Source organism: Nomia melanderi, chromosome 4, assembly GCF_051020985.1.
Source record: "Nomia melanderi isolate GNS246 chromosome 4, iyNomMela1, whole genome shotgun sequence".
NCBI classification, from domain to species: Eukaryota; Metazoa; Arthropoda; class Insecta; order Hymenoptera; family Halictidae; genus Nomia; species Nomia melanderi.
In genome coordinates this window covers 2,382,794-2,409,047 of record NC_135002.1, presented here as the reverse complement: position 1 = coordinate 2,409,047, position 26,254 = coordinate 2,382,794, and the positions used below count along the sequence as shown (strand labels likewise).

Below are 26,254 nucleotides of genomic sequence, written 5' to 3'. Positions count from 1 at the left end.
GAAGTATAATTACAAAATCATGAATAATTATTGTAAATATACATATATGTATACATATACATATATATAAGTTATTTGTTAATATATTTATATGCATGCGCGCGCGCACGCAATGCTGGGCACAACATTTCACACGAATTCAAATTTTCCTTAGAGTTTCCTGTCTGTGTTTCGCGCTTTTCCATTGATCATCAACCGTAAAATAGTGTCTGCTGATCAATTTTGCTGTTTCCTCCTGAATTTCTAATAGAAATCTACTGAATCGATTTTACGATGGTAATTGTGTTTTATTACATTTTTATTTCTTTTAATTCCACGACGTAATTAGTTAAAGTGTTATTATGCATTTCATCGTGTTTCTGTACTGCTCCTTTAAAAAAAACATTCCATTATATGGTGGCAGACGTTATCAAAGTTAGTTATATATTTTGTTAACAAAATATGTGATTTTTTATTTTTGTTCTTTCAGGGTAACGAAAGCTCATTGCCTATGGAATTATGCTCGAACTGTAAGTCAATATCAAATAACATTTTTGGCCTACTTCAAGTAACCTATTTGATTCGCGCAATTTTTTCTATTTAAATAGTTTAAATTTTTTCAGTTTAGCGTTATCGAGAACGTAACGCGACAATATTTTATCTATTTTGAAGTAAAATTATTATCATGACGTATATAATTTCTAAATTCTTTCCCTTTTCAATTTATTCACTGATATTAATTTATTTTTATCACTAACTAAACATAGCACTCATAAAGTTTCAGTTACTCTAACTATTTGTATTATATTACAATTATATATGCATGTTAATACAAGTTTAGAAATATAAATAATATAGTTGTTATCCAAGTTATCTTATTGAAGAATTTTTTTTAACACAAAATTAATTAATATCTTAGTTGATGTTGACGAAATTAGAAGATTGGGAAAACGATTTCGGAAGTTGGATCTGGATAATAGTGGAGCTTTAAGTATCGATGAATTTATGTCCTTGCCAGAATTACAACAAAATCCCTTAGTTCAACGTGTTATTGATATATTTGATGCAGATGGTAATGGAGAAGTAGACTTTAAAGAATTTATTCATGGTGTTTCACAGTTCAGTGTTAAGGTATATAATACAGATTATTAAACGCATAATGTAAAAATATTAATGATTTGACTCTTATAAAGGCTGTTAAGAAGCTAAAACATATTTCAATGTGTTGGTGACTAACATGTCTTTAAACATGTGTTCCTTTTATTATAGGGTGATAAAGAAAGCAAATTAAGATTCGCTTTTAGAATTTATGATATGGATAACGATGGTTTCATAAGCAATGGAGAATTGTTCCAGGTATTGAAAATGATGGTAGGCAATAATTTGAAAGACACACAACTGCAGCAAATAGTTGATAAAACAATATTATTTGCTGATAAAGATGAGGATGGGAAAATTAGTTTCGAGGAATTCTGTTCTGTAAGTATTCTTTCTGAAGCGATTAAAATTATACATAATAATTTAATAATATGTTTGCAATGTATAATTTTAGGTTGTCGGTAATACAGATATACATAAGAAGATGGTGGTTGATGTTTAAATAATCAAAATGTATAAAAAAAAGTATTAGATATCAATATATGATAATATCAGTTTAACTATAAATTCATTATTAACAACAAATTTTATTGAATAGTTATAAGTAAGAAAACTCTGTATAGGTTGAAGTTATGACCATTACTAAGTCTTTAACCAAGCTAATTTATATATAAGTTTGTCATTGTTGAAATTTTATCTATAGCGCAATATATATACATATATACATATATACATATATGTGTATGTATATATATATATATTAAAATTAATTCACCGCCAACTTCCTAATATCAAGCACACCTGCTATTCTGCATAATTGTAATGTTATATATATTTGTGAACTTTTTGTTAAATTATATATATTTATTTTTTAGTTGAAGTTAACTCAATAATTTTGTTATTATTTGTTTAATTTATATTTTTATTTAATTAATATATAAACATTATCAAGTTGTTTCAGAAAAATTATGGAAATAGAATTATGTAAATGTAAGCCATTAAAATGGATACTCTTTTTCTAAACATTAAAGTTTAAATATTGCATATTTCTTAACCGTTATTCTACAATATTCTCAAGTAATATGCAATATTTGTAGTATTACTTTTTTTGTTATGTTACTTATTTACCTTAACTTTTCAATGAAATGCCATTGGAATTATACGCATATGAATATAGAAACATCATATTTATATTGTAATACGGTATCTATTATGTTAAATGTTATAAGCAATGAATCTCCAAAAAGCTTCCAACTAATTTGAAAAAAAAAAATGATCTACCATGTATCGTTTCTTATTTACCGACTACTAGTTGTGCATTTGAAAGAGACACATGTTATGTGATTAATTACTGTTAGTATTGGAGAAGTATCTCTTGGTAGAACACTGTTGGACCTTGTCATAAGAAGTCTGTTTTTACTACAATCATGAATAAGACTGAAATACAAATGGTATTTTTGTAACTTTCAAATGCATAATTATATTCGAACAATTATATTTATTCCTTGTATGATTATTAAGATGATATATTATAAAATTTAAGAATTTACGCATGTCATTTTACTCGATTAACATGATTGTTTATACATGTACATGTTACCAAATCTTAATGTCCAATCAAAGTTCAAAATCGTACGGTATGTTGAAATAAATCCATATAATATCTATGAAATGTGATATTTCAGAATCTATATAAAGTTGTACATTAATTTCCCCACCTTCATTTACATATAATTTATCGTGTACGATTATTTTGATAATATAGAATATAGAAATTCCATCTTGTGCAACAAATATTTAATTATAACGGTAACTGAATTTTTATCTCGCTTACCAAATTACGATATCTTTTATTTAATATATTGTCGAAAATCAATAGATTTTTTCGTTTAAAATTATATTTTATATTATTGAATGTCTCGTAAATCATTGAAATTTTTAATACAAATTATTTTTTCGGTCCTACTATGTTTTAAATTTCCACAGTTAATTAATTTGTAATTGTTCTATAATAAACTACGTGTGTTTAGACATTATTAGTACCACTATATAAGTGTAGAAAATGAAATAGTTACTTTCTTTCTTTTACAGTAACGTTATTAAAAATAACTGATCGTCATTCGCCCCATTCAATTTTGTAGTAGATATAGAATTATGAAATCCAAATTTAACGTTGTATCATCGCGATTACAAATAAAATATTTCTAGAACGAAAATATATATATGTATACCCGCATAGTTCTTTAGTGATGTAAATTTAATTTTATAAATCAATATATTCCATATTTCGATGTATAATGAAAGAAAGACAAGTTTCAGTCGACGGGAATATTCGGAATAAAGGTAAATTATAAAAATTGAACGGTAAATTTATATAAAGGGAGGATCATTCGGCCGAACGTATAATAATATAATGCAATTAAGTTTCTGAAAGCTAACCAACGCTGTCACGATGACATGTTTTTCGAATGATTGGTACCCCTGCTTCGTTCCCCCATCCTTTTATTGTTGCTGTGCAGTGCCCGGTGTGTTTGCGTTTTTCGTTGTTTCTCCTGTATAAAGTTTCACTGCTAACAATTTTTAGAATTTTTGCGGAAAAGTGTCGACGAAAATTCTTCGGGAAACGAAGGAGGCAGAGCGGGGGTAGTAGGCGGAGAACATGGAAAATTTGGAGGAGGTGTTGCAGGCGCTCGACGAGTTTCAGAAAATGCGTCCGAGCGAGATACCTCGAGAGCTAGAAGACTATTTGTGTTGGGTCGCGAAAACCGGTGATCCTGTTTATCAGTGGTCACTGATTAAAACGTTGTTTCGGGAAAAGCTTACCCGCGTGATGACTGACTTTTACGAGAGTTGTCCAACCCTGGAACTTGCACCATGCCCTAACGTCGAGCATTTTAATTATGACACCATGAAGAGCAATCTTTTGGAACGTTTGGAATCCTTTGCAAATGCACCGTTCACTGTCCAGAGAATCTGCGAACTACTAACAGCACCGCGTAAGGAATACAATAGGGTTGACAAATTCATGCGTGCCATAGAAAAGAATATTTTGGTTGTTTCTACTAGAGAACCAGGACCAATTGCCAGGAGAAATGAAAATGGAGATGGTATGGTAAATGGATCTGTGGACGAAGATACTTCTGCCACGCAACCCCCTCAGGATGTAGAAATGGAATATTGGGAAAAGGACTGCCCTTCTACCGTTACTATTAGCGTACACACTGTTGAAAATGAAGCACCCATGTTACAGACTGTCGTACCAACTACCGCTGTTGCAAAAAATGTATTTGGCGCAGAAGAAGTTTCTCAAGAGAAGGCTGAATCAATGTCCTCCAAGGCAGATATAACTGGATCTAATTTTGTACCGAATACGTCAGAATTTTCTGGTGTTTCGAATTTAACATCTCAAACACAGACTCAAGAGCCACAAATAGAACCTACTATACAAAATTTGTCGTCTATAGTTTCTGAAACTTCTGGAATAACAAATGATGTCCCAGAAGGTATAATGAACGAGGATACTAGTTCTCAACCTAGTTTAGACTTGGAGAATGAAGATGGAGATGGTGTAGACTCAACAAGGAAATTACAAACAACTTTTCAAACAAAGGACTTCAGCTCAAGTGAAAATAAATCATCCAAATTTTATTTAGATAATTCTAAAGTGAACGAGAAGATGAAAGTTGGTTCGATGCAGGCACATGTACAAGAAGGACCAAATAAGGTTAACGACGTATCGATTAAGTCTGACATGGAATCTAAATCAATAAATAATAAAGAATCAATGGATCCAGTGGTTGATAATTTATTAAATACTTCTGATATGAATTTTGGAGATACTGCGAAGTCCAGCATTAATGCAGTTAATACAGAAACAATTACTGATGCACCTGGTACAAATATAGATGAGAAAGAGACTTTACCTTCAAACGATACTAGCACAGGAGATACTTCTTCGGCAAGTAATTCGAATAAACTTATTGGTAATTTACACTTATCAGCTGCTGAAACAGTTTCAGTTGGAACTTCATCTGCAAGTATATCCAAAAATCCATCTACAGATGTGAAAAATGTGAAAGATCAAAGTAGAAAAGTACAATTAATTAAAGAATTAAAACCTATAGTGGAGGAACCATGTTCTGAAGATGATATAAAGGAAAGTACTAGCGAACACCAAGAGAAGGAAAGTTTGACTATAACGGAAGCTATAGAAGATGATGCCAGAGTAATTAAATCTATAGTACCTGAACCAATTCCTATCATAGAAGAACCTAAAGATGCAGAACCTGTCAGTGTCAAAGAGGAAGATTCTACACCCATTGTTGAACTTCTAGAAGAGTCTGAGAATCAAAACCCTATAGTTGCGTGTCAGTCAGAATGCGAAGAAAAAATGTCTATTGAAAGCAGTGATATGATAGAATTACAAGGTAATAATATAGCTACTATCGCATCTAATGTAGAAGATAATGACACGATAATGGAAACTGTTACAAATAAAAAAGAAGAAAATACAGCAGAACTGATGGAAGTAGATGATGAAGAAACTTCATCAATGTTTCAACAAGATGATGAACCAATGGAACAAGAAATAACTCATCCATCGCAAAGTTAATAATGTTTAAATTGATTGTTCAATTCCTTTTAATGCTCGAATTTGTTCTACTTAAAAAACATGAAACAAACAGGATGAAAACTTGTCTACGTAAGAAAATTCTTATTATAATTGAAGTGTCATTTTTATTAATTCTATTACACGATTCGACATATAAAACATGAGAAAATAGTATAAAAGTCACAGAGAATTGTACAATTATGTATTATTTACTGGTTTATTGACTTTATAATTACAATTAAATTTGATAAATTTTGGTATTTACTTGTACAGAAACTTGTGCGTATGAATTTCTAAGCTCCTGTAGAAAGCAAAGAACTACCTACTCCCAAGATGTTATACTATTAACGACCAGTTGTAACTACGATTTGAGTTTCTGCTCAAGTCGAATTGTAAAAAGTTTCGTCATAAATTTATACAAATAAAGTTTCTATTTAGGGTATGGCTGTGCTTGTGACCGGAGCATAAGAAATTCTAATGTAGCTCCTAACAAATGTGACGTGTGATAGTTCTGTGAACAAAGAGCATTTGAAATATGCATTCTGGTGTTTTAAAATACTTTTTATCTGTGAAAGGAGCTAATTTCTTGTATGACCATAGCTTGAATTGCATTCCAAATTCAGGTTCTCAGTGTTCAGCTAATAAATGTTTTATATAAGCAAATATTTTGAAATTTTATGAAATAATTGGTGAGTTAATTGGTAATTAATAAAATGCGTCAATTTTTAAAACTTCACAACTTGTTAGGCACAGTTTTCCCACAGATGACTGAAGATTAAGGATGTTCCAATTATAATAAGCGTAAATGAAATTGAAGGATCAATTCCATTTTATGATTCAAGATGTAATTAATTAATGAATGTCCTTGTTACACATATTTCCTACATAGAAAAGTATAAGATATAGCAAGATTAAAAAGTATCAATCGTTTTTTCATGTTAGACAAATAAATTTTATTGCTTTCTTTATTCCTTGCTATGTTTTTTCATAGAGAAATTATAGATGAATACTTATTGGATAACAAGGGTATAATAATGTTCTTTCATTTCCTGAAAAAAACATGTAGTATTCAACAGACCCGTGTAATGATTGAAAACAGAAATTCAACTAATTTAATTGAAACAATTTACTTCTAATCGTGTGTTATAATGAATATTTTTACTTATACACAGGGTTTGAAGTAGATTATTCTCATATAATTGTAGTAATGGGATATTAATTTAAAGATAACATAGATCGACGATATATAAGATACATTGATAGCTTAAAATAGCAGTGTACATTATTTTATAGGAAAATATATTAAAAATTATTACCAAAGTGGAATTATTTATAATACCTGCCTTACACCTTAGATCAGAAATGATATATATACACACATACGTACACAGGGCTTTGTGATTTTTGTATTAACACAAGTTACAACCTGTTAATAAGTACTTCATGCGTTGCCCAAATTATTTTATTAGATTAAACAGAGCATATTGAATATAAATTTCATTTCCACCTCCGAATTTTGTTGATGTATCGATATATCTTATCAACGAGTTTATACATCCTGCAGATGAAAAACGGAAAAGTAAATAATGAAATAATAAAGTCAGTAATTGTAAGAGTTATTTAAGTACACACCTTTTTCATATTATTTAAAAACATTCTTAACAAATGTCACTGGTATAAAGGAATCATCAATAATTAAAACGTAATTAATAAATTACAGAATAAGATATTGTATTTCAGAAATTAAATTAATAAATTTACTAATTATTTATTACAAGTGTAATGTGATTTTCAATATCCTTTGTTCATGATTTCAATCCAATTCCTGTTGAATTTACTCAATTCCTAATTAGTTTAGTAGTATGCAGATTTAGGTAAATGTCTGATGCTGCACCAATTTATGGAAGTGACCATTATCTATATCCATAAGTTCTTTGTACGTTCCAGTTTCTGCCACTTGTCCCTGGTTCAAAACTATAATCTGATCAGCATTTTTTATCGTACTAAGTCTGTGGGCTATTGTTAATACAGTGCGTCCTTTAACAGCATTTTTTAGAGCTTGCTGAACGTAATGTTCACTTTCTGCATCTAGCGCGCTCGTTGCTTCGTCCAAGATTAATATTTTTGGTTGCTAAATACAAAGTTACTTTAAAATAAAACTTACATAAGTAGATAGATAAATATCAATTTACAAATGGTCTTACCCTTATCAATGCTCTAGCAATAGCAATTCTTTGTCTTTGTCCTCCACTGAGTGTAATGCCTCGTTCCCCGATCATAGTATCTAAACCATTTGGCATGTATTTTGAAAATTGTGAAACATATGCACTCTGTGCAACATCTTCTATGTCACATTTCGTTGAATCCTCTGTTCCATACAATATATTCTCTCGTATTGTGCCACTAAATAGAACTGGCTCTTGGGAAACAATACTCATTTGAGATTTTACCCACGTAGGATCAAGAGACCTAAGATCATGATTATCTAAAAGTATGCATCCTGAATCTGGATCATAAAGTCTTAATAGAAGTGAAGCTATCGTAGACTTTCCAGAACCTGATGAACCAACAATAGCAACTACTGTACATTTTGGGATTTTTAAATTGAAGTTATCCAAAACATGTATATTATTTCTTGTAGGATAAGCAAAACTCAGATTTCGAAATTCAATATCACCCGATAGTTCTTTATCTAAAATTTTACCACCTTGAATAGGTATCTCTGGCTGTCTTTGAATTAATTCATTAATACGTGTATTTGCACCTAGTGCTTTATTTAATTCAACGTAAAATGAGGATAATCCATTTAAAGAAATACCTACGTATGCTGCATATAATAAGAAAGAACTTAAATTTCCAACTGTAATAGAAGAATCAGAGACCATAACACCGCCATAATACAAAACAGAAAGAACAACTGCATTTCCTGAGAAACCGGTCAGTCCAAAAAATATTCCTCTATACAAACTTTCTTTGTAACACACTCTAAGCATTTTTTCTAACTGGGAATTATAGCGTTTAATTTCAGATGTTTCTTTGGCAAAAGCTTTCACTGTTCTTACATTAGAAATCTTTTCTTCGGTTATTGTGTTTAATGCAGCTAAATTGGTTTGTATATCTTTAGATATTTTTTTCAAATACCGACCAAAAACTATAGCTAAACCAGCAATTGGTGGCACTATGCTTAAACCAACACCAGCCAATGTAGGCGAAACATAGAACATCATGGCCATTCCACTAATGCTCATAATAGCAGAACGTAGTCCATTTGATATGTTGCTAGTTAAGGCATAGCTTACAAGTTGGGTATCTCCTAAAATTAAGAAATCAATAATGTATGATATATATATGTGTGTGAAAATAAAGAACATACCAGATAATCTGCCTACTAGTTCTCCTGTGCCACATTTATCAAACATTGCAGTTTCTTGACGTAAGATTGCACTGTACAATTGTTTTCTTAAAGACTGAGTGACTCTATGTCCAGTTGTAGTCATCAAGTACACTCTGGCAAAGTTACATATAGCTCCAATAACGAATACTCCAAACAAAATGATGCATAATTGATTCAGATTTTTTTTCATGTTCTCTATGTCATTAGTATAGATGATATCAATGATTTTTCCTAAACAAAATGGTACTGCCATTGTAACAGCAGATGAAACTACTAGAAATGCAATGGCACCAAACAATCTCCATTTTTCAGGTGCAGCTAACTTGATCAGGCTTCTAAGTTCCGATATTTTCTTTGCTCTCGTCGCAGGAGGTACGGTTGCATTTGAAATTTTTGCTTGCTCGGCACTCTTGCAACGATATCTTAACGTAGAAAATATACATGTTTTTCCGTTGATTCGGATCGACGGTTTCAAAGATGTATAAAATATTTGCCTATGTTTTATTATTGGAGTACGATATTCTAATCTCTGACAAATGATACCTTTTATAAATAATCTTCTAAGTAGAATCATTTCTGACGCTAACGAAACAGAAATAATTCTCAAAATGAAAAGTCATCGGGAGTTTAGCATTTCATTATCTCTTCGAAGAGGTTAGAGGTCTAATTTCGGACACTACATACAACCAATCTAACCGTTTCACTAGAAAAACAATAATTAAAGTATACGTTTATGTCCGTCGATAAATCTTTTGAATAATTATCAGTTATTTGTTCTACCATCATAGTTGCATAATTTCTTATTATGTGTGTGAAACAGTTTTCTTTAAAGTTCCAGATTTAATGGCGGAAAAGTTTGAATGGAAAGTTTACATTTCAAGAACATAATACAATCCTTTGTCATTTAATTTATTTACACGGTGTGACTGTGAAAATCCAACTGTTTTGGCAACAACATAATACTTAGACTCATTAGTTTTGTTATATTACTGGGACATTTAAAGTTTTTGTCAAATGTCTAAAACTTAGTATACCATGCGTTAGAATTATTATAGTATAATACTGAAAAATATAAAATTGTTATATAAATCATAATTCTTGTTTATTGAGTTCCTCCAGACAATATTGTACACTATATACTAAACATTTTTTAATACACATACATAGTCCTTTACGTTTAAAAATTTGTCAAGTGCCATCTACGGCAAAACACTGGAACTATCATCCAATATTCCCGTCAGTAGCTTGGATGTTTCACCGTAGATGGCGCAATAACCGGTTTTAACGTCATAGCGTGCAAAACATTTGAATATTAATTACAAACGTGATAATCGATAATTCTTATTGCACAAGAGATTCTCAGCGGATATAGAAAAAGGTACTCAAAAATAGAACAGGAAAATGTCTTTTGAAAACGTGTCCATTGTGTTTGGAATCGCTGACGTCAGAATCGGATATTATTGTCGTCTCATCTGCATAGAGAACACATGATTTAGTAATTAAGACGACACAGTCGTAACGAAGGAAACACGAGTGGATTACGATAACTTAGAAACTAAATTCTTTCGTTTGGAACACTTCATCTGAGACCACCATATGTTAATCGAATATTATTTATTTGTACTAAACATTTTAATCATTTGTACGATCAACGATTAATAAAATAATTTTGAAACCTTACTCTTTGTTCGGAATATTTCGACGAATGTGATCGTAAAATGGGAAATCTCCACTGTAGGCGTGCACGTATTTTTCTATCGAGAGCACAAACGAAATTACGAACATGTTCGTCGAAAAATTCTGCACTAACAGCATTCAAATTTTCGTACGTAAATATTGTTTACTCATTACGGTTCAAACTCCACAGATAACAGGAATTTTTCAGTAGATAAGAGGAGCTGTACTATGTTTTCTTCTAAACGAAATGATTTATCGATTTAATCGTTCTCATGTACGTATCGATCGTTGATACAATTTGTAATTTTTCGTAAAGTAGAGCAGATTGAGAAAAAAGAATTTATAACGATTACGAAAATTTCGTTTCGTATAATAAGCGTATTATGATAAACTGTCTAAAATAACTGTAACACATGTAACGCTAGCGATAATTCGTACGAAGTTAAATTTTATGGTCAAGAAGATAACAGATAAAGATTTTGCGATCGTACGACGTGGAGATCTCGAGAATAACGGAAAGTGAAAAGTAGGTAACGACGGAACGGTTGCCATGTTTTTGCCCCACTGTTTAGTTAGAGCGAATCTACATTTCATAAGGAGTGTAGCGAACATCGAATCAGCTAGTAACAGCGCTACTTTATCGCGAATATTATCATTAAAGATTCGCTCGTCTCATTGCCAAACCACACATTCATTCGTTAGGACGTTCAGTGTTTCATCTGTGACAATGGCTAAAATAAAGGTGAGTGACTAATAGTGCTATATCATTAACACCTGTGATACTATACATATGTGTATCTATAAACTTTTATATTGGCGTTGATCGTATCACAAACAGAATTTTTTTTTAGTTTAATTACTTCGAGAAATAATAGTTTTCGTATTAAAGTAGTTTTTATATATATATTTTTTTTTTTAATTTACTTTTTCATTGATTTCAATTGATTTCTTTTAGGCAGGAGCTGTCGTTGATGTTTTGGGAGATGAAATGACCAGAATCATTTGGGATTCTATTAAAGAAAAACTGATTTTACCTTATTTAGATATCGAATTGCACACTTATGATTTAGGCATAGAAAACCGAGATAAAACTGACGACAAAGTAACTGTGGAATGTGCAGAAGCTATTAAGAAATACAATGTAGGAATTAAATGTGCTACTATTACACCCGATGAAAAGAGAGTAGAAGAATTTAAGTTAAAACAAATGTGGAAAAGTCCAAATGGTACTATCAGAAATATTTTGGGTGGCACAGTTTTCCGTGAGGCCATCATCTGTAAAAATATCCCTCGTTTAGTAACTGGCTGGACCAAACCAATTATTATTGGTAGACACGCTCATGCGGATCAATATAAAGCCGTAGATTTTGTAGTACCTGGACCAGGCAAACTTGAACTCTCGTGGACTGGGGATAATGGAGAAAAAATTCAACATACAGTTCACTCCTTTAAGGGCCCTGGAATTGCTCAAGCTCAGTATAATACGGATGAAAGTATTCGTGCTTTTGCTCACAGCTCTTTCCAGTATGCTCTGTCGAACGATTATCCTTTGTATCTTTCAACAAAGAATACAATTCTTAAGAAGTATGATGGAAGGTTCAAAGACATTTTCCAGGAAATATATGACAAAGAATATAAAACACAGTTTGAAGCTAAAAAGCTTTGGTATGAGCATCGTTTAATCGATGATATGGTAGCGTATGCAATGAAGTCAGAGGGTGGTTTTGTATGGTCTTGCAAGAATTATGATGGAGATGTTCAATCTGATTCTGTGGCACAAGGATACGGATCCCTAGGTTTGATGACTTCGGTTCTGATTTGTCCAGATGGTCGTACAGTAGAAGCGGAAGCTGCCCATGGTACTGTTACTAGACATTATCGTCAGTACCAGCAAGGAAAAGAGACTTCCACTAATCCCATTGCTTCGATCTTTGCATGGACAAGAGGTTTGCTTCACCGTGCGAAACTAGATAAAAATGAGTCTTTAAAGACATTCGCAGAAACTTTGGAGAAAGTCTGCATTAATACTATTGAATCAGGTTTTATGACTAAGGATCTTGCAATTTGTATTAAAGGCATGAATAATGTTACTAGATCTGATTACTTAGAAACATTTGAATTTATGAACAAATTGGCAGACAACTTGAAGGAACAGCTGAAGTGACTAGAAGGCAATTCTTTTGATGTACAATCAAAGTATTAAAGATATATACGAATAATATACATTACTGGTTGAAGGGGAAAAATAGCATTTAATTTGTAGGTTGTAAGCAATTGAAACTAATACATTGCAACAACAATGAAATTAATATATTCCAATTGTAACATTGGAAACCTGCATTAACAGAACATACATTTGACATTATATACACTTACACTTTTGTTACAGAAAATAAAGATTTTTATAAAAACGTTAATTATAAATAATATCAAATATATAGGATTGTTTATATTTCCTTATCCTCTGTTCTACAACAAAAAGAACGGCAACCTTCAATTACGTTAATTACTTCCTGTACACTTGAAAAACGTCAATGTATAGACACGTACCAAACCGAAGATAATCGATATAATATTGATTTCAAAGTAAATCTTCATGATTATATTATTCATATTAATAACCTATCCTACTTTATTGTTCAACTCTATTTTCGTATCTAATATGACACTCAAATAATTTCGTTTTATTAAATCGATCGGAAAGTTTTATTAATTTTATTTTACAAGTACTTCTTCAAATTTCATAAATCGCAATTAGCCTGGTTACACATCTATTTCAACCGGTAGAAATGAAAGTTGCAAAATGGTGGTCCAACGAAAATTTTAGTCATATTTTCGGACCAAATATTATATCTATATCTATAACACCGAGGAAGCAGATGTACACTAATAATAGATATTATATTAAACATTAATTAATAAATAATTCCAATAGAAAAATGTTCTAAAAAAAAGATTTCTTTCGAAAAAAATGGAAACGCTAATTATGTTCGAATTATTTCGTATTTAATTTCACATCCCTTTCAAATTTAGTATTAATAAAATTAATAATCACCTCTTCCCATCCTAAGGTTTAACATCAGTTTGTTTCAAATTCAACGAAGCGATAATTAATAAACAATTGTCTCCCATTTATATAATACGAAAATCACAAAAAGCTGTTTAATTTATTCAGCAATTGGTCAATACCAAAAGACCATACACACGTACATATGTATTCTATCGAGTTGTTTTATCTTATCGTCGGAATGCTCTAGAAAGAAACGTCCGTACGCGTACCACTGAAAGATCGTACTATTTATTTCCTTAGAACTGACACGTAGAAAGAACTTTCGGCCACAGTTGCCACTAATAATTCATCTGAATCGAACGTTCGATCGAACAGCAAGAACACCATTGCACGGACTTAATTAGTTATATTTTCTAGGTTAATAGGTAGCTCTAACAAACAAATCGTTTCTCGATCTCCGATTAACTCGATTTCATTATTTCGAGTCACCACTATAACAACCAATTAATTAAAAAGTCTACCTACCTAATCACCATATATTTTTTTATCATTGTTTCTATATGTCAACGTGACTTCGTGTATCAACTTTCCTCGTATCCGTTTTAATTACAAAAAATTCTGCAACAATTATAGAGGCACGTCCACGAACGTTCTCAATTTTATTTCATTTTTCATTTAATTTTATTTTATTTAAACATCGATTCAAAAGTTACTCCGGCATAGCTTCTATAGCAATGCACATACGTGCGAGGTACGCACACGTGTGATGTCACGCAGCGAATCTACGTGAGTGCGATTAGTGGATAAAAGAAACAGTGCTGTGTACACGCTAAATAAACCATGACATTCTGCCGGGAATTATTTGGAAAATAGTTCGAACCGAAGCGAACTATAAATGTCGGATATGCGATTGTACCGTGGCCTGTAATCTGATAGCGTCGAATCTTCCAAAGTAGGAGGTGCAGGTTAAAAGAAGGGGAAACCTCGCGTAGATTAATCCACGAAAACGTAGCATGGAATATAATAGTAACGTCAATATTCCCGTCAAACAATAAGCATTTCTTAATAATTCCTCCACACAACAGTATAAACTGATCAACAATAAAATACACCTTGTCTAGAAAGATGTCACGATAAAATAATAAACAAAAGTATACAGGTTTGCCGGTTGCAGGTTCCATTAACAAGTCCTAACAATCACAAACACGTTTACAACTAAGAGCTTACCAAAGTCACTTATAAAATTCCCGGAACAAAGTACATTCACCGATGCAAATGACAGGCTATCTATAGCCGAGTTGTTAATAAATAATTAAGCAATATTTTCCGCGTTCTTCCATTCAGAGGAACAATAAGAGTTCGACAGCCAAACAAAATTCCGTATAGATCTCTCAAGAGTACATATTCCCATAATTAATTATTGTAATCATCGACGTTAATTCCCAAGACATTTAAGAACCTGTTCGAACGGATCCCGGACGAGGGATGTTTATCGTGTCGATGCTTTCACGGATCCTATGGTTTCCATCGGGGGGAGGGGGGAACCAACCCTACGGTAAATGAACGCGACGGAAAATCGTCGACGGCGACGATCAGCGTACGGATATCATGGAAAAATAAATATTTCAAACTGTTCAGCTCCTGCTGGTCCGAGGGCTTCAGGATGAGACCAGGCGAAGGAAGTGGGGGCGTGTGAGGACACCGTGCACGGCTACCAGAATCAGAATTGGAATTGCAGATGGCGCCCGACCTGCGCCACTCCGGCCTCGCCGTCGTTCCTGTCCGAGTCGGTTAAAGAGGAGGGAGGGGCTACTGGTCGCTCGGTCTCTTCGTAGTCTTTGTACGATTCATCCTCTGGATCCGTCGGTCGCCGTTGAACCGCTAACGAACGACGAATAGGTGTTGCGACGATTAATCCGCGGGATCGAAACATTGAGAAGGACGAGCGAAGCCCCCTCGGCGGCTAGAAAGGAGAATAAAGATATAGGAGGAGAGAGAAAGAGAGACGGATAGAGAGAGAGGGGGAAGAAGGGAGGGAACCGAGGGTCCAACCAGAGTATCCGATTTTCTCGGGAGTCGAAAACGTAGGACGTCGCGATGGTAAATCCGGTGACTCTTCCGTTCGGCCCTGCAGAACCGTACGGGATTTACCGATGTGGCCGTACATATTCCCAACTGTCGTACAAACCGAAGATAACCTACAACTGCAACTGAATTAACTTCGCCTCGAGGTTTGTTTTCTGTCAGCGAATCCAAGATTGATTCTCTCCTCCCCGTCGTCCTCTGTTGGCTCGTCGCGTGTGTACGCACACGCCCGAAAACGCGCGGCGGACAGGCAGACTGTGCGTGCCAGTCTAGAGCGGCGGCCGTTCGACCGTAAACCGGAAATCGCTCGGCGAAACGGAAATCGTACACGCGTCTCGGGAAACTGGATCTCTTCTTCTTCTTTTTTCTCTGTCCGTCGCGTGGAACCTTTTTTTCCGTTCTGCCGGATCCGTTCGGGGAATTTCCGCGTATTCGCTTCTAATCGAAGGAGAGTAGTATATGTATGTATATATCGATTAGACGGCCGCGCGAGCAACGAGAGATCGATGATTAACGATTAACGTCCCGACGGCACGCTGACTCGCCACGATCGGCCGATTACCATGTGAACCGGATGTCGGGGACAGGAAAGCCATTCGGAGTCTCGCTCGCTGCGACCGGTTATTAAACCGATCGAACGATCGGTTCGCCTCGGAGCGATTCATCGATAGCGGAGAATTTAATCGGATCGTTCGCGGTACACTCGGGAACGAGATATCGGTATGCGGTTGTTCGTGACTGTTTGTTTCAATTACCGATCGTTTGTTTACACCTGGAGTGTAACGCGCGAGACGTTTTTCTTTTAGCTTTGAATATTTCAATAAAAATCGACAATTACGAGCGGCCTTTACAAACGCGAGAACTAGTTTCCAGTGATCGATGTCTGCAAGCACCGTATCCCTACGTGCTGACGGACGTTGCCACGGGTGTCCGGATCGTTGTAATGGGAATCGATGGGGGAATACTGAATTAAGGTAATTGCTTCGTTATCGTGAACGTTTCGGCGGACGGGTAATCGCGCGAAATGCAAAAGTCCTCCGCGGAACGATATTTCCGACGGCTTCATCGTCAGCAGTTTCATTGGGAAGAAAAAAAAGATGGCGGCTCGCAGCGTGTAGATCGCGCGACCACCGAGTAGCGCACCGCACTTGTGTGTTTCCGTAACGTGAACCACCGGGGTCCTCCGTTGCGGTTCGATAAACCTGGGAGAGCCGGAGGAAGTGTTCATTCTCTGGAGCACGATCGGAAGGAATGTCGTATCGATCGACGATAGTTTTCATTCCGGATAAGATCGTTTTTAAGCTGTGTACGCGGAGGAAAAGAGAGCGAGAGAGGGAGGGAGATATGTGTGTAGTACGCGATCGTAGAGCAGCGGCTGCTCGACACGTTAATGTCATCGGGAAGGAGAAAACGGTGTAGACCAATGGAGAAGTGAATGTCGTTCTCCTTTTTTTTTACCCTGACGCGGAGAGATACGCGGATTCGGAAGGAGGTCGAGGGGAATTAAAAGGGTATTCCCGATGCGCGGCAGGAACACGGGAGGACTTGCGTGGGACAGAACGAGCCTTGTCCAAGATGTCAGGAAGGCTGCCCCGTTTGCGTGCACTTCGTCCACGACCTCAGCAGTCGAAGCTCGAGTCACAAAAGGAAGGTAACCTTAAAGAAGACCGACAGGGGACCGCGATGAGAGGGCAGGAGTCGCGGACCGACACGGAGGAAATCGAGTTGCAGGATAAGGACAATGGTTCCACGGAGGACAGTTTAAAGGACGAACACGACGACCTCGTCGACTGTTCGGGGCCCTCGCAGAGTTACGAATGCAAAACCTGCAAACCACCGAAACCTCTTTCAAGTCTCAAGGCATACCTCGATCATCTCAAAAAGGAACACAAACAAAAGGTATATCGTTAACGTCATTAGCGTTTTGAAGGAGGAAAGGTCGATCGCGGAGCGGAGCTTTAATTATCTTTGTCTTATCTGTAGAAATAGAGATGGAAGCAATTCAGTGTAATTGCAGTTTGCATTGAATAATAAAAAGATGGGTATACGCATAGATGCTTATTCTGATCTTATTTTGAAATGATAGATCTCTTTTCGATGCTTCAATTTTTCTGCTTCGATCGAGGCGTCTGTGAGAATTTAATTCTGAAGTATTGATCAGAATTATATGGATGACAGTTTGATAGGTCTTTTTAGTTTTTTTTTTATAAGATTAATGTGGGATGTTTGTAAGGAGCACTTTGCTATGACATTTCAATGATTAGGGTGAAATGGTTAGTGATGTAGAGTTGGTATAAATTCTGCAATGAACGTGTAATGATTTCTAGGGTAAATTTGTGCGTGATGCTGGAAATCGATGTTCGATGTGTCCATATGTTGCATTAAATTCAAGGGATCTTGAAACTCACCAACGAGTACATCATTTGAAAAGGAGATTTTTCCGATGTGCTAAATGTTCTTATGTAACGCATGTACGTGCTCGGTACACGAAACATGTGAAGTATCATTCTATGCCAATGATCAAGTGTGATGCTTGTGATTTTCGTACACCATACAAGGTTAATAGAAGTTTCATAGAATGCAGTAAACTGTCCATCTTTGAGTAAATGGTTAACGACAAATACATGTTTTTCAGTGGAATTTGGACAGACACACGAGGAATCACGGCGGAGGGGGTGCTTTCCAGTGCCGTGCCTGTAATTTCACAGCTGACATCAGGCAGAGCTTGACGGTACACGAAACCAATCACCATGAGCCCCCTGTTGGACAAACCAATCGCAAGTCGAATGCATCTTTTGAGCGTAAGCCGAGAAATAGTCCTAAGCGCTACAATCAGGTACAATATAATAGCTTTATCTTGTATTTGTATTTCATCTATCCCATGTATTACATCGCACATATAAGTGTACCATGATTTTAGGTGGGTGCAAGTGATTTTCGGGAAACGCTTCATATATCTGGAAGTACAACGGTGTCCCTTAGCCCTGGTGATTCGTTCATGTCTGATCAGTCGATGAACTCTATAGAAGATAAGAGAAGTGCAATAGCCAACGCGGAGTGTATAGCGTTAAAGTGTGAAGAGAAAGGTTGTCAATTTATTACCGCATGGGACTCTGAAATGCAGAGACACCTGGCAGAATGTCATGCTCCGGTTACACTTAATAAGTCTAGGAAACCATTGCCAATGTTAATTCCTTTAAGTCCTATTAAACCTAATAATACTGCCACCGGATCTTCCACGACACTGTTAAAAGTTCCACGAGTAAGAGTACGACCGGAACTTGCGCAAATCGCAAGGGACACGGAACTAGCTAGGTTGTATGGGAATAAAGAAGTTAGTTTATTTTGTTCCTTTTTACTTGTGATCGTTACACCGTAAACTCTATTGTGCCCTGTTCTCTGTTAGTGATACCAATGTGTTTTCATTGACAGATCAACAACTATAAGAAGGATGCAAATAATGCGGCAGATTTATTTGAAAAAAAAAATGCGTCCTTCTTTGATAAGCTAAAGGAAAAGCTTACTACGTCGGCGTCAATAAATAACGGAGTGGCGGAGGTAGCAGTAAGTACCACGAACGATTTGAAATGCTGGTGTACATTTAAAGCTAGTAGCATGGAAGAGCTGGCTTGTCACAAACAAACACACCACACTGCTCTCAGTGTATCTATGGGCACAACGCGTTGCCCAAAGTGCAGAAGACGTTGCAAAAGCTCGACTGATCTACAAGCGCATATGCAGTGTTGTCGCTTGGCAAGCAACGATGCGTCCATAGACAGTAGCTTAGAAAAATTATCGAATTGTTCAGAACTACGTGTGACCTCGTATCGCGGTGAATATGCATTCCCAGCGCAAACGGATTGGGACGTAAATCTCAGTGGACTCAATTCTTCTGGATCATCGGTATGATGTTTCTATAGAAGTAATATATCTTTATATATTTATATATATATATATATATACATACTTTATCTTTAACGCGTGCACATGGAATAATGAAAATGCACACATGCACACGAATGAATAGACGAATTGCAATACGAGAGTCAACAGATCTGACTATACATCAATTCTTTTTATATACGCGTTCAATTTTGACACTAAGCGTTTTGATTGCAAGCAACTTGTATGGCCGTTATACGATACACAGTACACGGAATGTCCTATTCGATTTTATTTCGTCTGAAATATTTTCTTTATCCAACTGTATTTCAATAAGTCAATTCTCTCTCTCTTGTATTTCATTGAAATACTAAAAGATACGGAAGATAATTCAAGATAGTAAAATTAGATTGGTCAGTTCCTATTTAAAAAAAAAAATACATTTCGATTCAGCTTGAAGCCATGATCATTCATTTTAAGTATGCAATGCTATAACGATATCAGTTTATTGTTACTATTTGTATCTTGTATACTTTTTGTTTTTTATTTGTTTCTCTTTCTGGTTCTCTTATATATACACATATATATATATACATGTCTGTAAACATAGATCTTTTTATTATTAAGAATGTGCTTTAAATGTTCTCTATGGCGATCGAGACCGTAGCCAAATTGTGTTTCGAGCGCGCGTTTTGTCTTAACACAGTTTAATTTTGATAAAGGCAGTAAAATCTTTTGTCAGGTTGAAGGCACCTCAGCGCATCCAAGTGGCCGACGGGTATTCAAATGCCCGCATTGTCCATTTTGGGCATCCACCGCAAGTCGCTTTCACGTTCATATTGTCGGTCATTTAAATCGGAAGCCATTCGAGTGTTCTCTGTGCGCGTATCGCTCTAACTGGCGATGGGACATCACAAAACATATTAAACTTAAAGCAGCTAAAGATCCAGTTCATATGACTGCCAGGGTACTTATGACGGATGAAACCGGTCGACGGAATTATTCCAAGTATAACAAGTATCTTGCACAGGTGAAAGCACTAATTTCACTTAGATTAAGCGGGCTAGTCCACTATAGCTATTAGCGAACAGTGCTTGTCAATTTCTTTATTTTTTTTTTTTTTTTTTAATATACATATACATACATATATATACATATATAGGCGCACTGATATTGATCGTTTTTTTGTGTTTCTTCTTGCGGCAAGCACCAGTGATGATCCTTAAAACAATTCAATCCGTACAAGTATGGAGGATTCTTTTAAACTCAGAGGAAAACTAAAGTTGATTTTTTATGGGAGCGCTTGGACACTTGATTGGTGTTATGATCTCATATTTTTTATTATAAATTACAAGCATATTCTTAGTAATTGAAACCGACACGATAATTACTAAATGTTTCAATGCTTCGAAAGTGACTTTATTTGTTTTCTTCTTTCATTTACTTATTTTATTTGTTCGTTACCTTTTTTTTTTCTTTTTTCGTAAGAAATTCTCAGTGTGCCGATTAGTCGTTTTTGTGCCGAAGTATCCGGTCCGTTTCCCGTCGCGCGACCGCAACGTATCGCGGGCATACCGCGGGGACAATGACAATTCGAATGTAAATGTGGTTTCGTTCTTCCCTAGGTGGAACAACAGTCGTGGGACGAGCAAAACATGGAGGAGCGTAGCGTAGAGGAGACTAACTCCGACGAGCCGCCGACGAAATTGTTGATAATGAACAGCAACGAGTATTTGCAAGCGTCGGAGTTTAGCTCGACGCCGGTGTCGATAGTGTCGACGAGCGAGGGGAGTAACATTAATACCATTAACATTGGCCTAAGACCACCGCCTCCCCTGAAAGCCGCCGCTCGGAATCGTGGCCAGTCGTTGCTAAAGAATAACTTGATCTCTCCGAACGGACAGAGCGGCGGATCCGGCTCCGCTACGCCCTCCGAGGACAATAAACGCACCATGTGGAAGTGCAAGCGTTGTAACTTTAGACACTCGAACAGAGAGACCGTGTCGTTGCACGTCAAGTCTCACAGCGAGTCGGAGCAACGTCACGAGGACGAAAAGGTATATATACGGTTCTCGACGCGTCGATGATCAACACGTTAAGCGCCACGAAAAAACCGTTCTCCCATAGAGTTCGTCTTTTGTAGCAAGGAAAAGTAATTAACAGTCTTGACGCTTTCACGGCCTGGAATATTATTACATTCATTTTTGGCTTTCGGGTGAGCCGTGTCCAATAGGAATATTTTCCCAACGTTTCAGCGTTGTAAAAATGCGGAAGCGATTGGGTATTTATGCAAAAAATCACAAATATTGTTATTACAAGAAACATCAAAAAGTAACATTTATTCAAATAAATTTACTTTTATTTCTTGAATATAGTAAGAAAATTATAATTGATAAACAGAAGCGCTCTCCGCAATTTTGGCACAACCTCAGCACAAACGGATAATTATACTCGGTTGGTTAATTAATCTAAATTATAATTTATCCATAGAATCCATTCGGTTGCGGAGATTGCCCATTTTCCGCGCCAGACGCCGCAACTTTGTCAATGCATAGAGTCCACCATCGTCCCAACTTGGAAGCCATTTTCAAATGCTATCTGTGCCCATACTATGTCAGCACGAAAGCGTATGTATTCGCGTACTGTGCATTTTAATTTCGTATTTCGGAAGAGAAGAGATTTTTTTGTTTCAAACGATACGAATGTAAGAACACCAGAATTTATTTTCGTACGAAACTTGACGTATCCAAGTAACAACACACTGAACCGATCGTTGATTTATTGAATTTTTCTAACTATTTCAGGGAGCTCCTGGATCACGTCAGGCTTCACGGGGAGGAGCTTGCGGTCGTGCATCAACAGAGTACGTATTACGATTATTCACCGGTTAACACTAGGTTTACGGAGTGCGTCGATTCGACGCACATTGAATTTTATAAACATCACTTGGCAAACGTTTATGTCGGTTTTGGTTGATGCAGCTACAAGAATGCGTATAATAACCTAATTTCAACACGTTGACTGCCATGGGGGTCACCGGTGACCCCCGACCAAATAGAATTACTATAGTTCATTCAATGAAACGATGATTATATGAAAACATTTCTATATTATAAATAATGCTACACAATGCAGTGACATTCAGCTGGATTCAATCAAATGATTTAACCCCTTAACTCGTACGCTCGAGTTAATTCGAACTTAAACAGGCCAAACTGTGAAAATAACAATGTGAAAGCAAAGGAAAAAAGTCATTTTATTGATATTTATCATTTACATGGGATTGTAAGCTATAACACCTATTTATTCAAGAATAAAATATAGCCTTTCTCCATGGAACAAAAGTGCAGTATATCAAAACTGATTTTTTTTGGCCGGTTTTTTTCAAAAAAACTGTGCGTTAAGGGGTTAATATATTTTTTCCATTCGGCATATTTTCCTCTGTGAAATTGTGCGGCGTTCAACGTGTTGAATTCCTAATTTCCAAGATCTGAATGGTCGAACATCAATTTTCCTGGGAACAATAGAACAAACCGGACCATAAACGTCCGTGAACCTAGTGTTAAATATAAAATCCAACTTGACCCCTTGCCCTACAACGAGTGAGACTCGTGGTGAACTTTCTCAACCTGATTCAACAAATATACATATTAGTTCATTCGAATTCAAAGTAAATATTATTCCTAATCAACTATTACACTTAAAAGGAAACATAGACATAAATGCTTAGAATTTTTCTCTTCCAATAAATTATTGCCAAAGTAGCCGTACTAATCAGAGTTGAGAAAGAAATATATTACTTACTTAATTCGAATTCAAAGTAAATATTTCCTCTTCCAATAAATTATCAATGACAAAATAGCCGTATCAGAGTTGAGAAAGAAATAGGCCAAGGGGTTAATTCATACAGTAAGTTCACCCACGCCAATTCCCACCGTTGACTGTCACCTATTGTTTCAGACACCGACCGTATAAAGCAAGACAAATCCATGGAGCAAGTGATCAATATAACCACGCAGAACAACGTGACCTGCATGTCGAACTCTTCGAAGAACATCAACACACCGCCACCGTTATTGCTAGACACACGAGCACTGCCAGACGCGCCATTGGTCTGGGTGTCCAGGCTGGACGGCACCCTAGCGAAGATGTTGAAATGTCGCCATTGCCCTTACGTGTCTTCCAGGCGCGCGGAGGTCCGCGACCACGAGACCATGCACCTGGACGCTCCCACTCAGGGGCCGGTGATCGCGTGCACCGACTGCAGTTTCACCTGCACCCGCCGAGAGATCATGGTCGCCCACACGGACATGCACTCTGGATCATTAGGCACCGTCCACTGTTTGGTGGACGACAACAGACCCGACTCCCAGCAGCTCAGCGACCTGACCACGCTGCTCGGGTTCACACACACGCCCGAGCTAGGCTCGGAGCCCGACCTCCGGGACTCCAGGCTGGTGCACTGCTGCAGCAAGTGTCCGGCGCGGTTCCTCTGCGAGAAGGAACTGAGGATCCACCTGCGGTACCACTCCACCGAATTGGCGTACTCGTGCCAATGGTGCTCGTACGCGGCTCGCCAGCCGGCTCATCTGTTGGCTCACCAGAAGGCGCACTCCACGGAGTACCAGGAGCGCACGAAGTACCTGCTGTCCCTGTACGGCCACTCCCAGCGGTACCCGCCTCCCACCACGGCCTGCGTCGAGGCGGGCGGTCAGGACTCGAGCAGTCCGTCGTCGCCGGTCGCGTGGATCGTCGTGGAGGTCTCGGACGCCTCCAGCAGTTTCAACGGCAACGCGAGCCAGCCGAGGACCGGGAACCAAGTGTTCACCTGTGCCAAATGCCCCGCCCGTTACTTCAAGCTGGACGCCCTGGAGTACCACATGACCCTGCACGGCTCGAACAACAGGTTCAAGTGCACGGACTGCGACTACTCGTCGAAGACCGCCCAGAACCTGGTGAAGCACCAGGTCGTCCACCGGCGGCAGAACGAGGCGAACGAGGTCACCTCGAACCAGTCGCCACCGTCTGACCCTCAGTTCGGACTTTACATGCGGGGCAACCCGAACTTCGTTTACCCCGGCTACCTGAGGAACGGCCGGTTGAAGGAGAAACGGTACAAGTGCCACAAGTGCCCCTCCGCGTTCGAGAAGCGAGAGCAGTACAGGGTGCACCTGACGCTGCACGGCGCCAAGCAGCGGTACCGCTGCGACACCTGCGACTACTCCGTCAAGTATTACGCGAACTACATTCAGCACTTGAAGAAGCACCAGGCGAACGCCGAAGCTCAGGCCTCGCGCAGGCAGTTCGAGGACGACACCATCACCATCGACAGCGACACGGTTTCTGATAATATGCCCTCCGTGTCGCGCTCGGGGAAGACGCTCAAGTCGTCCGCCAGCACGCCGGCTGCCATCTCGCTGAACGGCACGATGATGCTGAACTACAGCAGCATGCAGGCCTCCAACCAGGACAAGCAGTCGCTGCTGTTGATGCAGAAGAAGGGGATACTCGTGTCGCACAACGAGGAGACTGAGACGCTACGCTGCCAGAGCTGCCCGTTCTCGACCTGCGACAAGGACGCCATGGACTCCCATAAGCGGCGACACGGCATCGAACGGGTGACGCCGTCCTGTCCGCACTGCGACTACAGACCGAGGAAGGACGAGAACATCGGGGAGCACATCAGGCTACACTTCACGAGACTGTACAAGCCCGAGTCCTATCTTATCATAGAGTTCTTAACCTTAACGATGAAGAAATTGTCGAACAATGGGAAAGAGGAGAAACAGAAAGCCTCGGAACTGTTGTTCAAAGAGTATCAGGACGGAAGGTTCTTCCCTCTGAGCGATACCAATTCCTTTGGCAACGGTTCCACCGTGAACAATTGCAAGGAGAAAGTGGTTGTGGATCCTAACACCGGAGAGACGAAACACTTGACCGTTTAAGAATGATATTAAAGAATGATCATGTAATATACGTATCCTGTATATATTGAATGTCGTTGTACAACGCATTTTAGGCGTTCATATACATTTCTTTTTTAGATCTTTCATTCGATCGTCATAGGATCATGCGAGATATCGTTACCTTTCGAATAATAGGCCATACGTAGGGAAAATTTTATTCGTATATACTGCGGCTGTTCGGATTTTATTTAGTGAAATGTGCATGGAAACGAGTACACGCCCCGCTTCTTTCACTGTCGTGAGCATTTCTGTACAGAGAACGTTTTTTTTTCTTTTTTTTTTTTTGTTAATAATACTTACGCCGCTAACGTAGTTGTAAGCGAACACGATCATAGTCATTGTATCATTAACTCGTTTTTGAGATTGAACACGTGTCGGATATATGGAAATTGATATCTCCCTTATTTCATTCGGTTATCAATTTCACCAGGTATAATATTATTGTAAATACAAGAGTTAAAAGCTATCAGTCTTGTACAATACAATAATAAACAAGTGCTATTATAGACTGTTGTTAACCTCTATTCTGCGTTGCCTGTCAATTTTTGTAG

General features: G+C 37.3%; 5 protein-coding genes across 16 annotated transcripts; 4 read left to right on the top strand and 1 right to left on the bottom strand.

Moving 5' to 3' along the window:
• Window positions 1-113: 113 nt before the first annotated feature.
• LOC116428305 (calcineurin subunit B type 2) lies at window positions 114-2,774 on the top strand. The gene is made up of 5 exons (XM_031979768.2): window positions 114-276; window positions 470-509; window positions 899-1,110; window positions 1,249-1,458; window positions 1,532-2,774. Exons 1-5 carry the CDS (start codon window positions 274-276, stop codon window positions 1,577-1,579), a joined length of 513 nt encoding a protein of 170 aa, XP_031835628.1. The 5' UTR covers window positions 114-273; the 3' UTR covers window positions 1,580-2,774.
• Window positions 2,775-3,218: 444 nt separating this feature from the next.
• Window positions 3,219-6,088, top strand: LOC116428294 (Protein phosphatase 4 regulatory subunit 2-related protein). Of its 2 annotated transcripts, none has more exons than XM_031979740.2 (2): window positions 3,219-3,420; window positions 3,662-6,088. In XM_031979740.2, the coding sequence occupies exon 2, from the start codon at window positions 3,737-3,739 to the stop codon at window positions 5,687-5,689; it is 1,953 nt and encodes a 650-aa protein (XP_031835600.1). In that variant the 5' UTR covers window positions 3,219-3,420; window positions 3,662-3,736; the 3' UTR covers window positions 5,690-6,088. The 2 variants fall into 2 exon arrangements, with proteins under 2 accessions (XP_031835600.1, XP_031835601.1); XM_031979741.2 differs by lacking the exon at window positions 3,219-3,420 and having other exon boundaries at window positions 3,539-4,073; window positions 4,116-6,088.
• On the bottom strand, window positions 5,888-10,905 carry LOC116428292 (ATP-binding cassette sub-family B member 10, mitochondrial). Of its 5 annotated transcripts, none has more exons than XR_004235230.2 (6): window positions 10,765-10,905; window positions 9,063-10,555; window positions 7,894-9,002; window positions 7,465-7,820; window positions 7,322-7,360; window positions 5,888-7,247 (listed from the first exon to the last, which is right to left on the bottom strand). XR_004235230.2 is itself a non-coding variant. In XM_031979739.2 (4 exons), the coding sequence occupies exons 2-4, from the start codon at window positions 9,655-9,657 to the stop codon at window positions 7,560-7,562; spliced, it is 1,965 nt and encodes a 654-aa protein (XP_031835599.1). In that variant the 5' UTR covers window positions 9,658-10,555; window positions 10,765-10,905; the 3' UTR covers window positions 5,888-7,559. The 5 variants fall into 5 exon arrangements, 1 of the variants encoding a protein (XP_031835599.1); XR_004235232.2 differs by having other exon boundaries at window positions 7,322-7,820; window positions 9,063-9,505; window positions 9,627-10,555; XR_004235231.2 differs by having other exon boundaries at window positions 7,322-7,820; window positions 9,063-9,786; window positions 9,864-10,555.
• A 96-nt stretch (window positions 10,906-11,001) lies between these two features.
• Idh (isocitrate dehydrogenase [NADP] cytoplasmic) lies at window positions 11,002-13,198 on the top strand. The gene is made up of 2 exons (XM_031979750.2): window positions 11,002-11,502; window positions 11,716-13,198. Exons 1-2 carry the CDS (start codon window positions 11,311-11,313, stop codon window positions 12,922-12,924), a joined length of 1,401 nt encoding a protein of 466 aa, XP_031835610.1. The 5' UTR covers window positions 11,002-11,310; the 3' UTR covers window positions 12,925-13,198.
• A 720-nt stretch (window positions 13,199-13,918) lies between these two features.
• LOC116428312 (uncharacterized) lies at window positions 13,919-26,227 on the top strand. Of its 7 annotated transcripts, none has more exons than XM_076366813.1 (12): window positions 13,919-14,195; window positions 15,409-16,001; window positions 17,387-17,754; window positions 18,183-18,413; window positions 18,491-18,691; window positions 18,776-19,189; window positions 19,288-19,758; window positions 20,480-20,767; window positions 21,363-21,794; window positions 22,228-22,364; window positions 22,542-22,600; window positions 23,698-26,227. In XM_076366813.1, the coding sequence occupies exons 3-12, from the start codon at window positions 17,431-17,433 to the stop codon at window positions 25,680-25,682; spliced, it is 4,542 nt and encodes a 1,513-aa protein (XP_076222928.1). In that variant the 5' UTR covers window positions 13,919-14,195; window positions 15,409-16,001; window positions 17,387-17,430; the 3' UTR covers window positions 25,683-26,227. The 7 variants fall into 7 exon arrangements, with proteins under 7 accessions (XP_076222928.1, XP_076222927.1, XP_076222929.1 ...); XM_076366812.1 differs by lacking the exon at window positions 13,919-14,195 and adding an exon at window positions 14,532-14,556; XM_076366814.1 differs by lacking the exons at window positions 13,919-14,195; window positions 15,409-16,001 and adding an exon at window positions 16,032-16,829.
• Window positions 26,228-26,254: the final 27 nt, after the last annotated feature.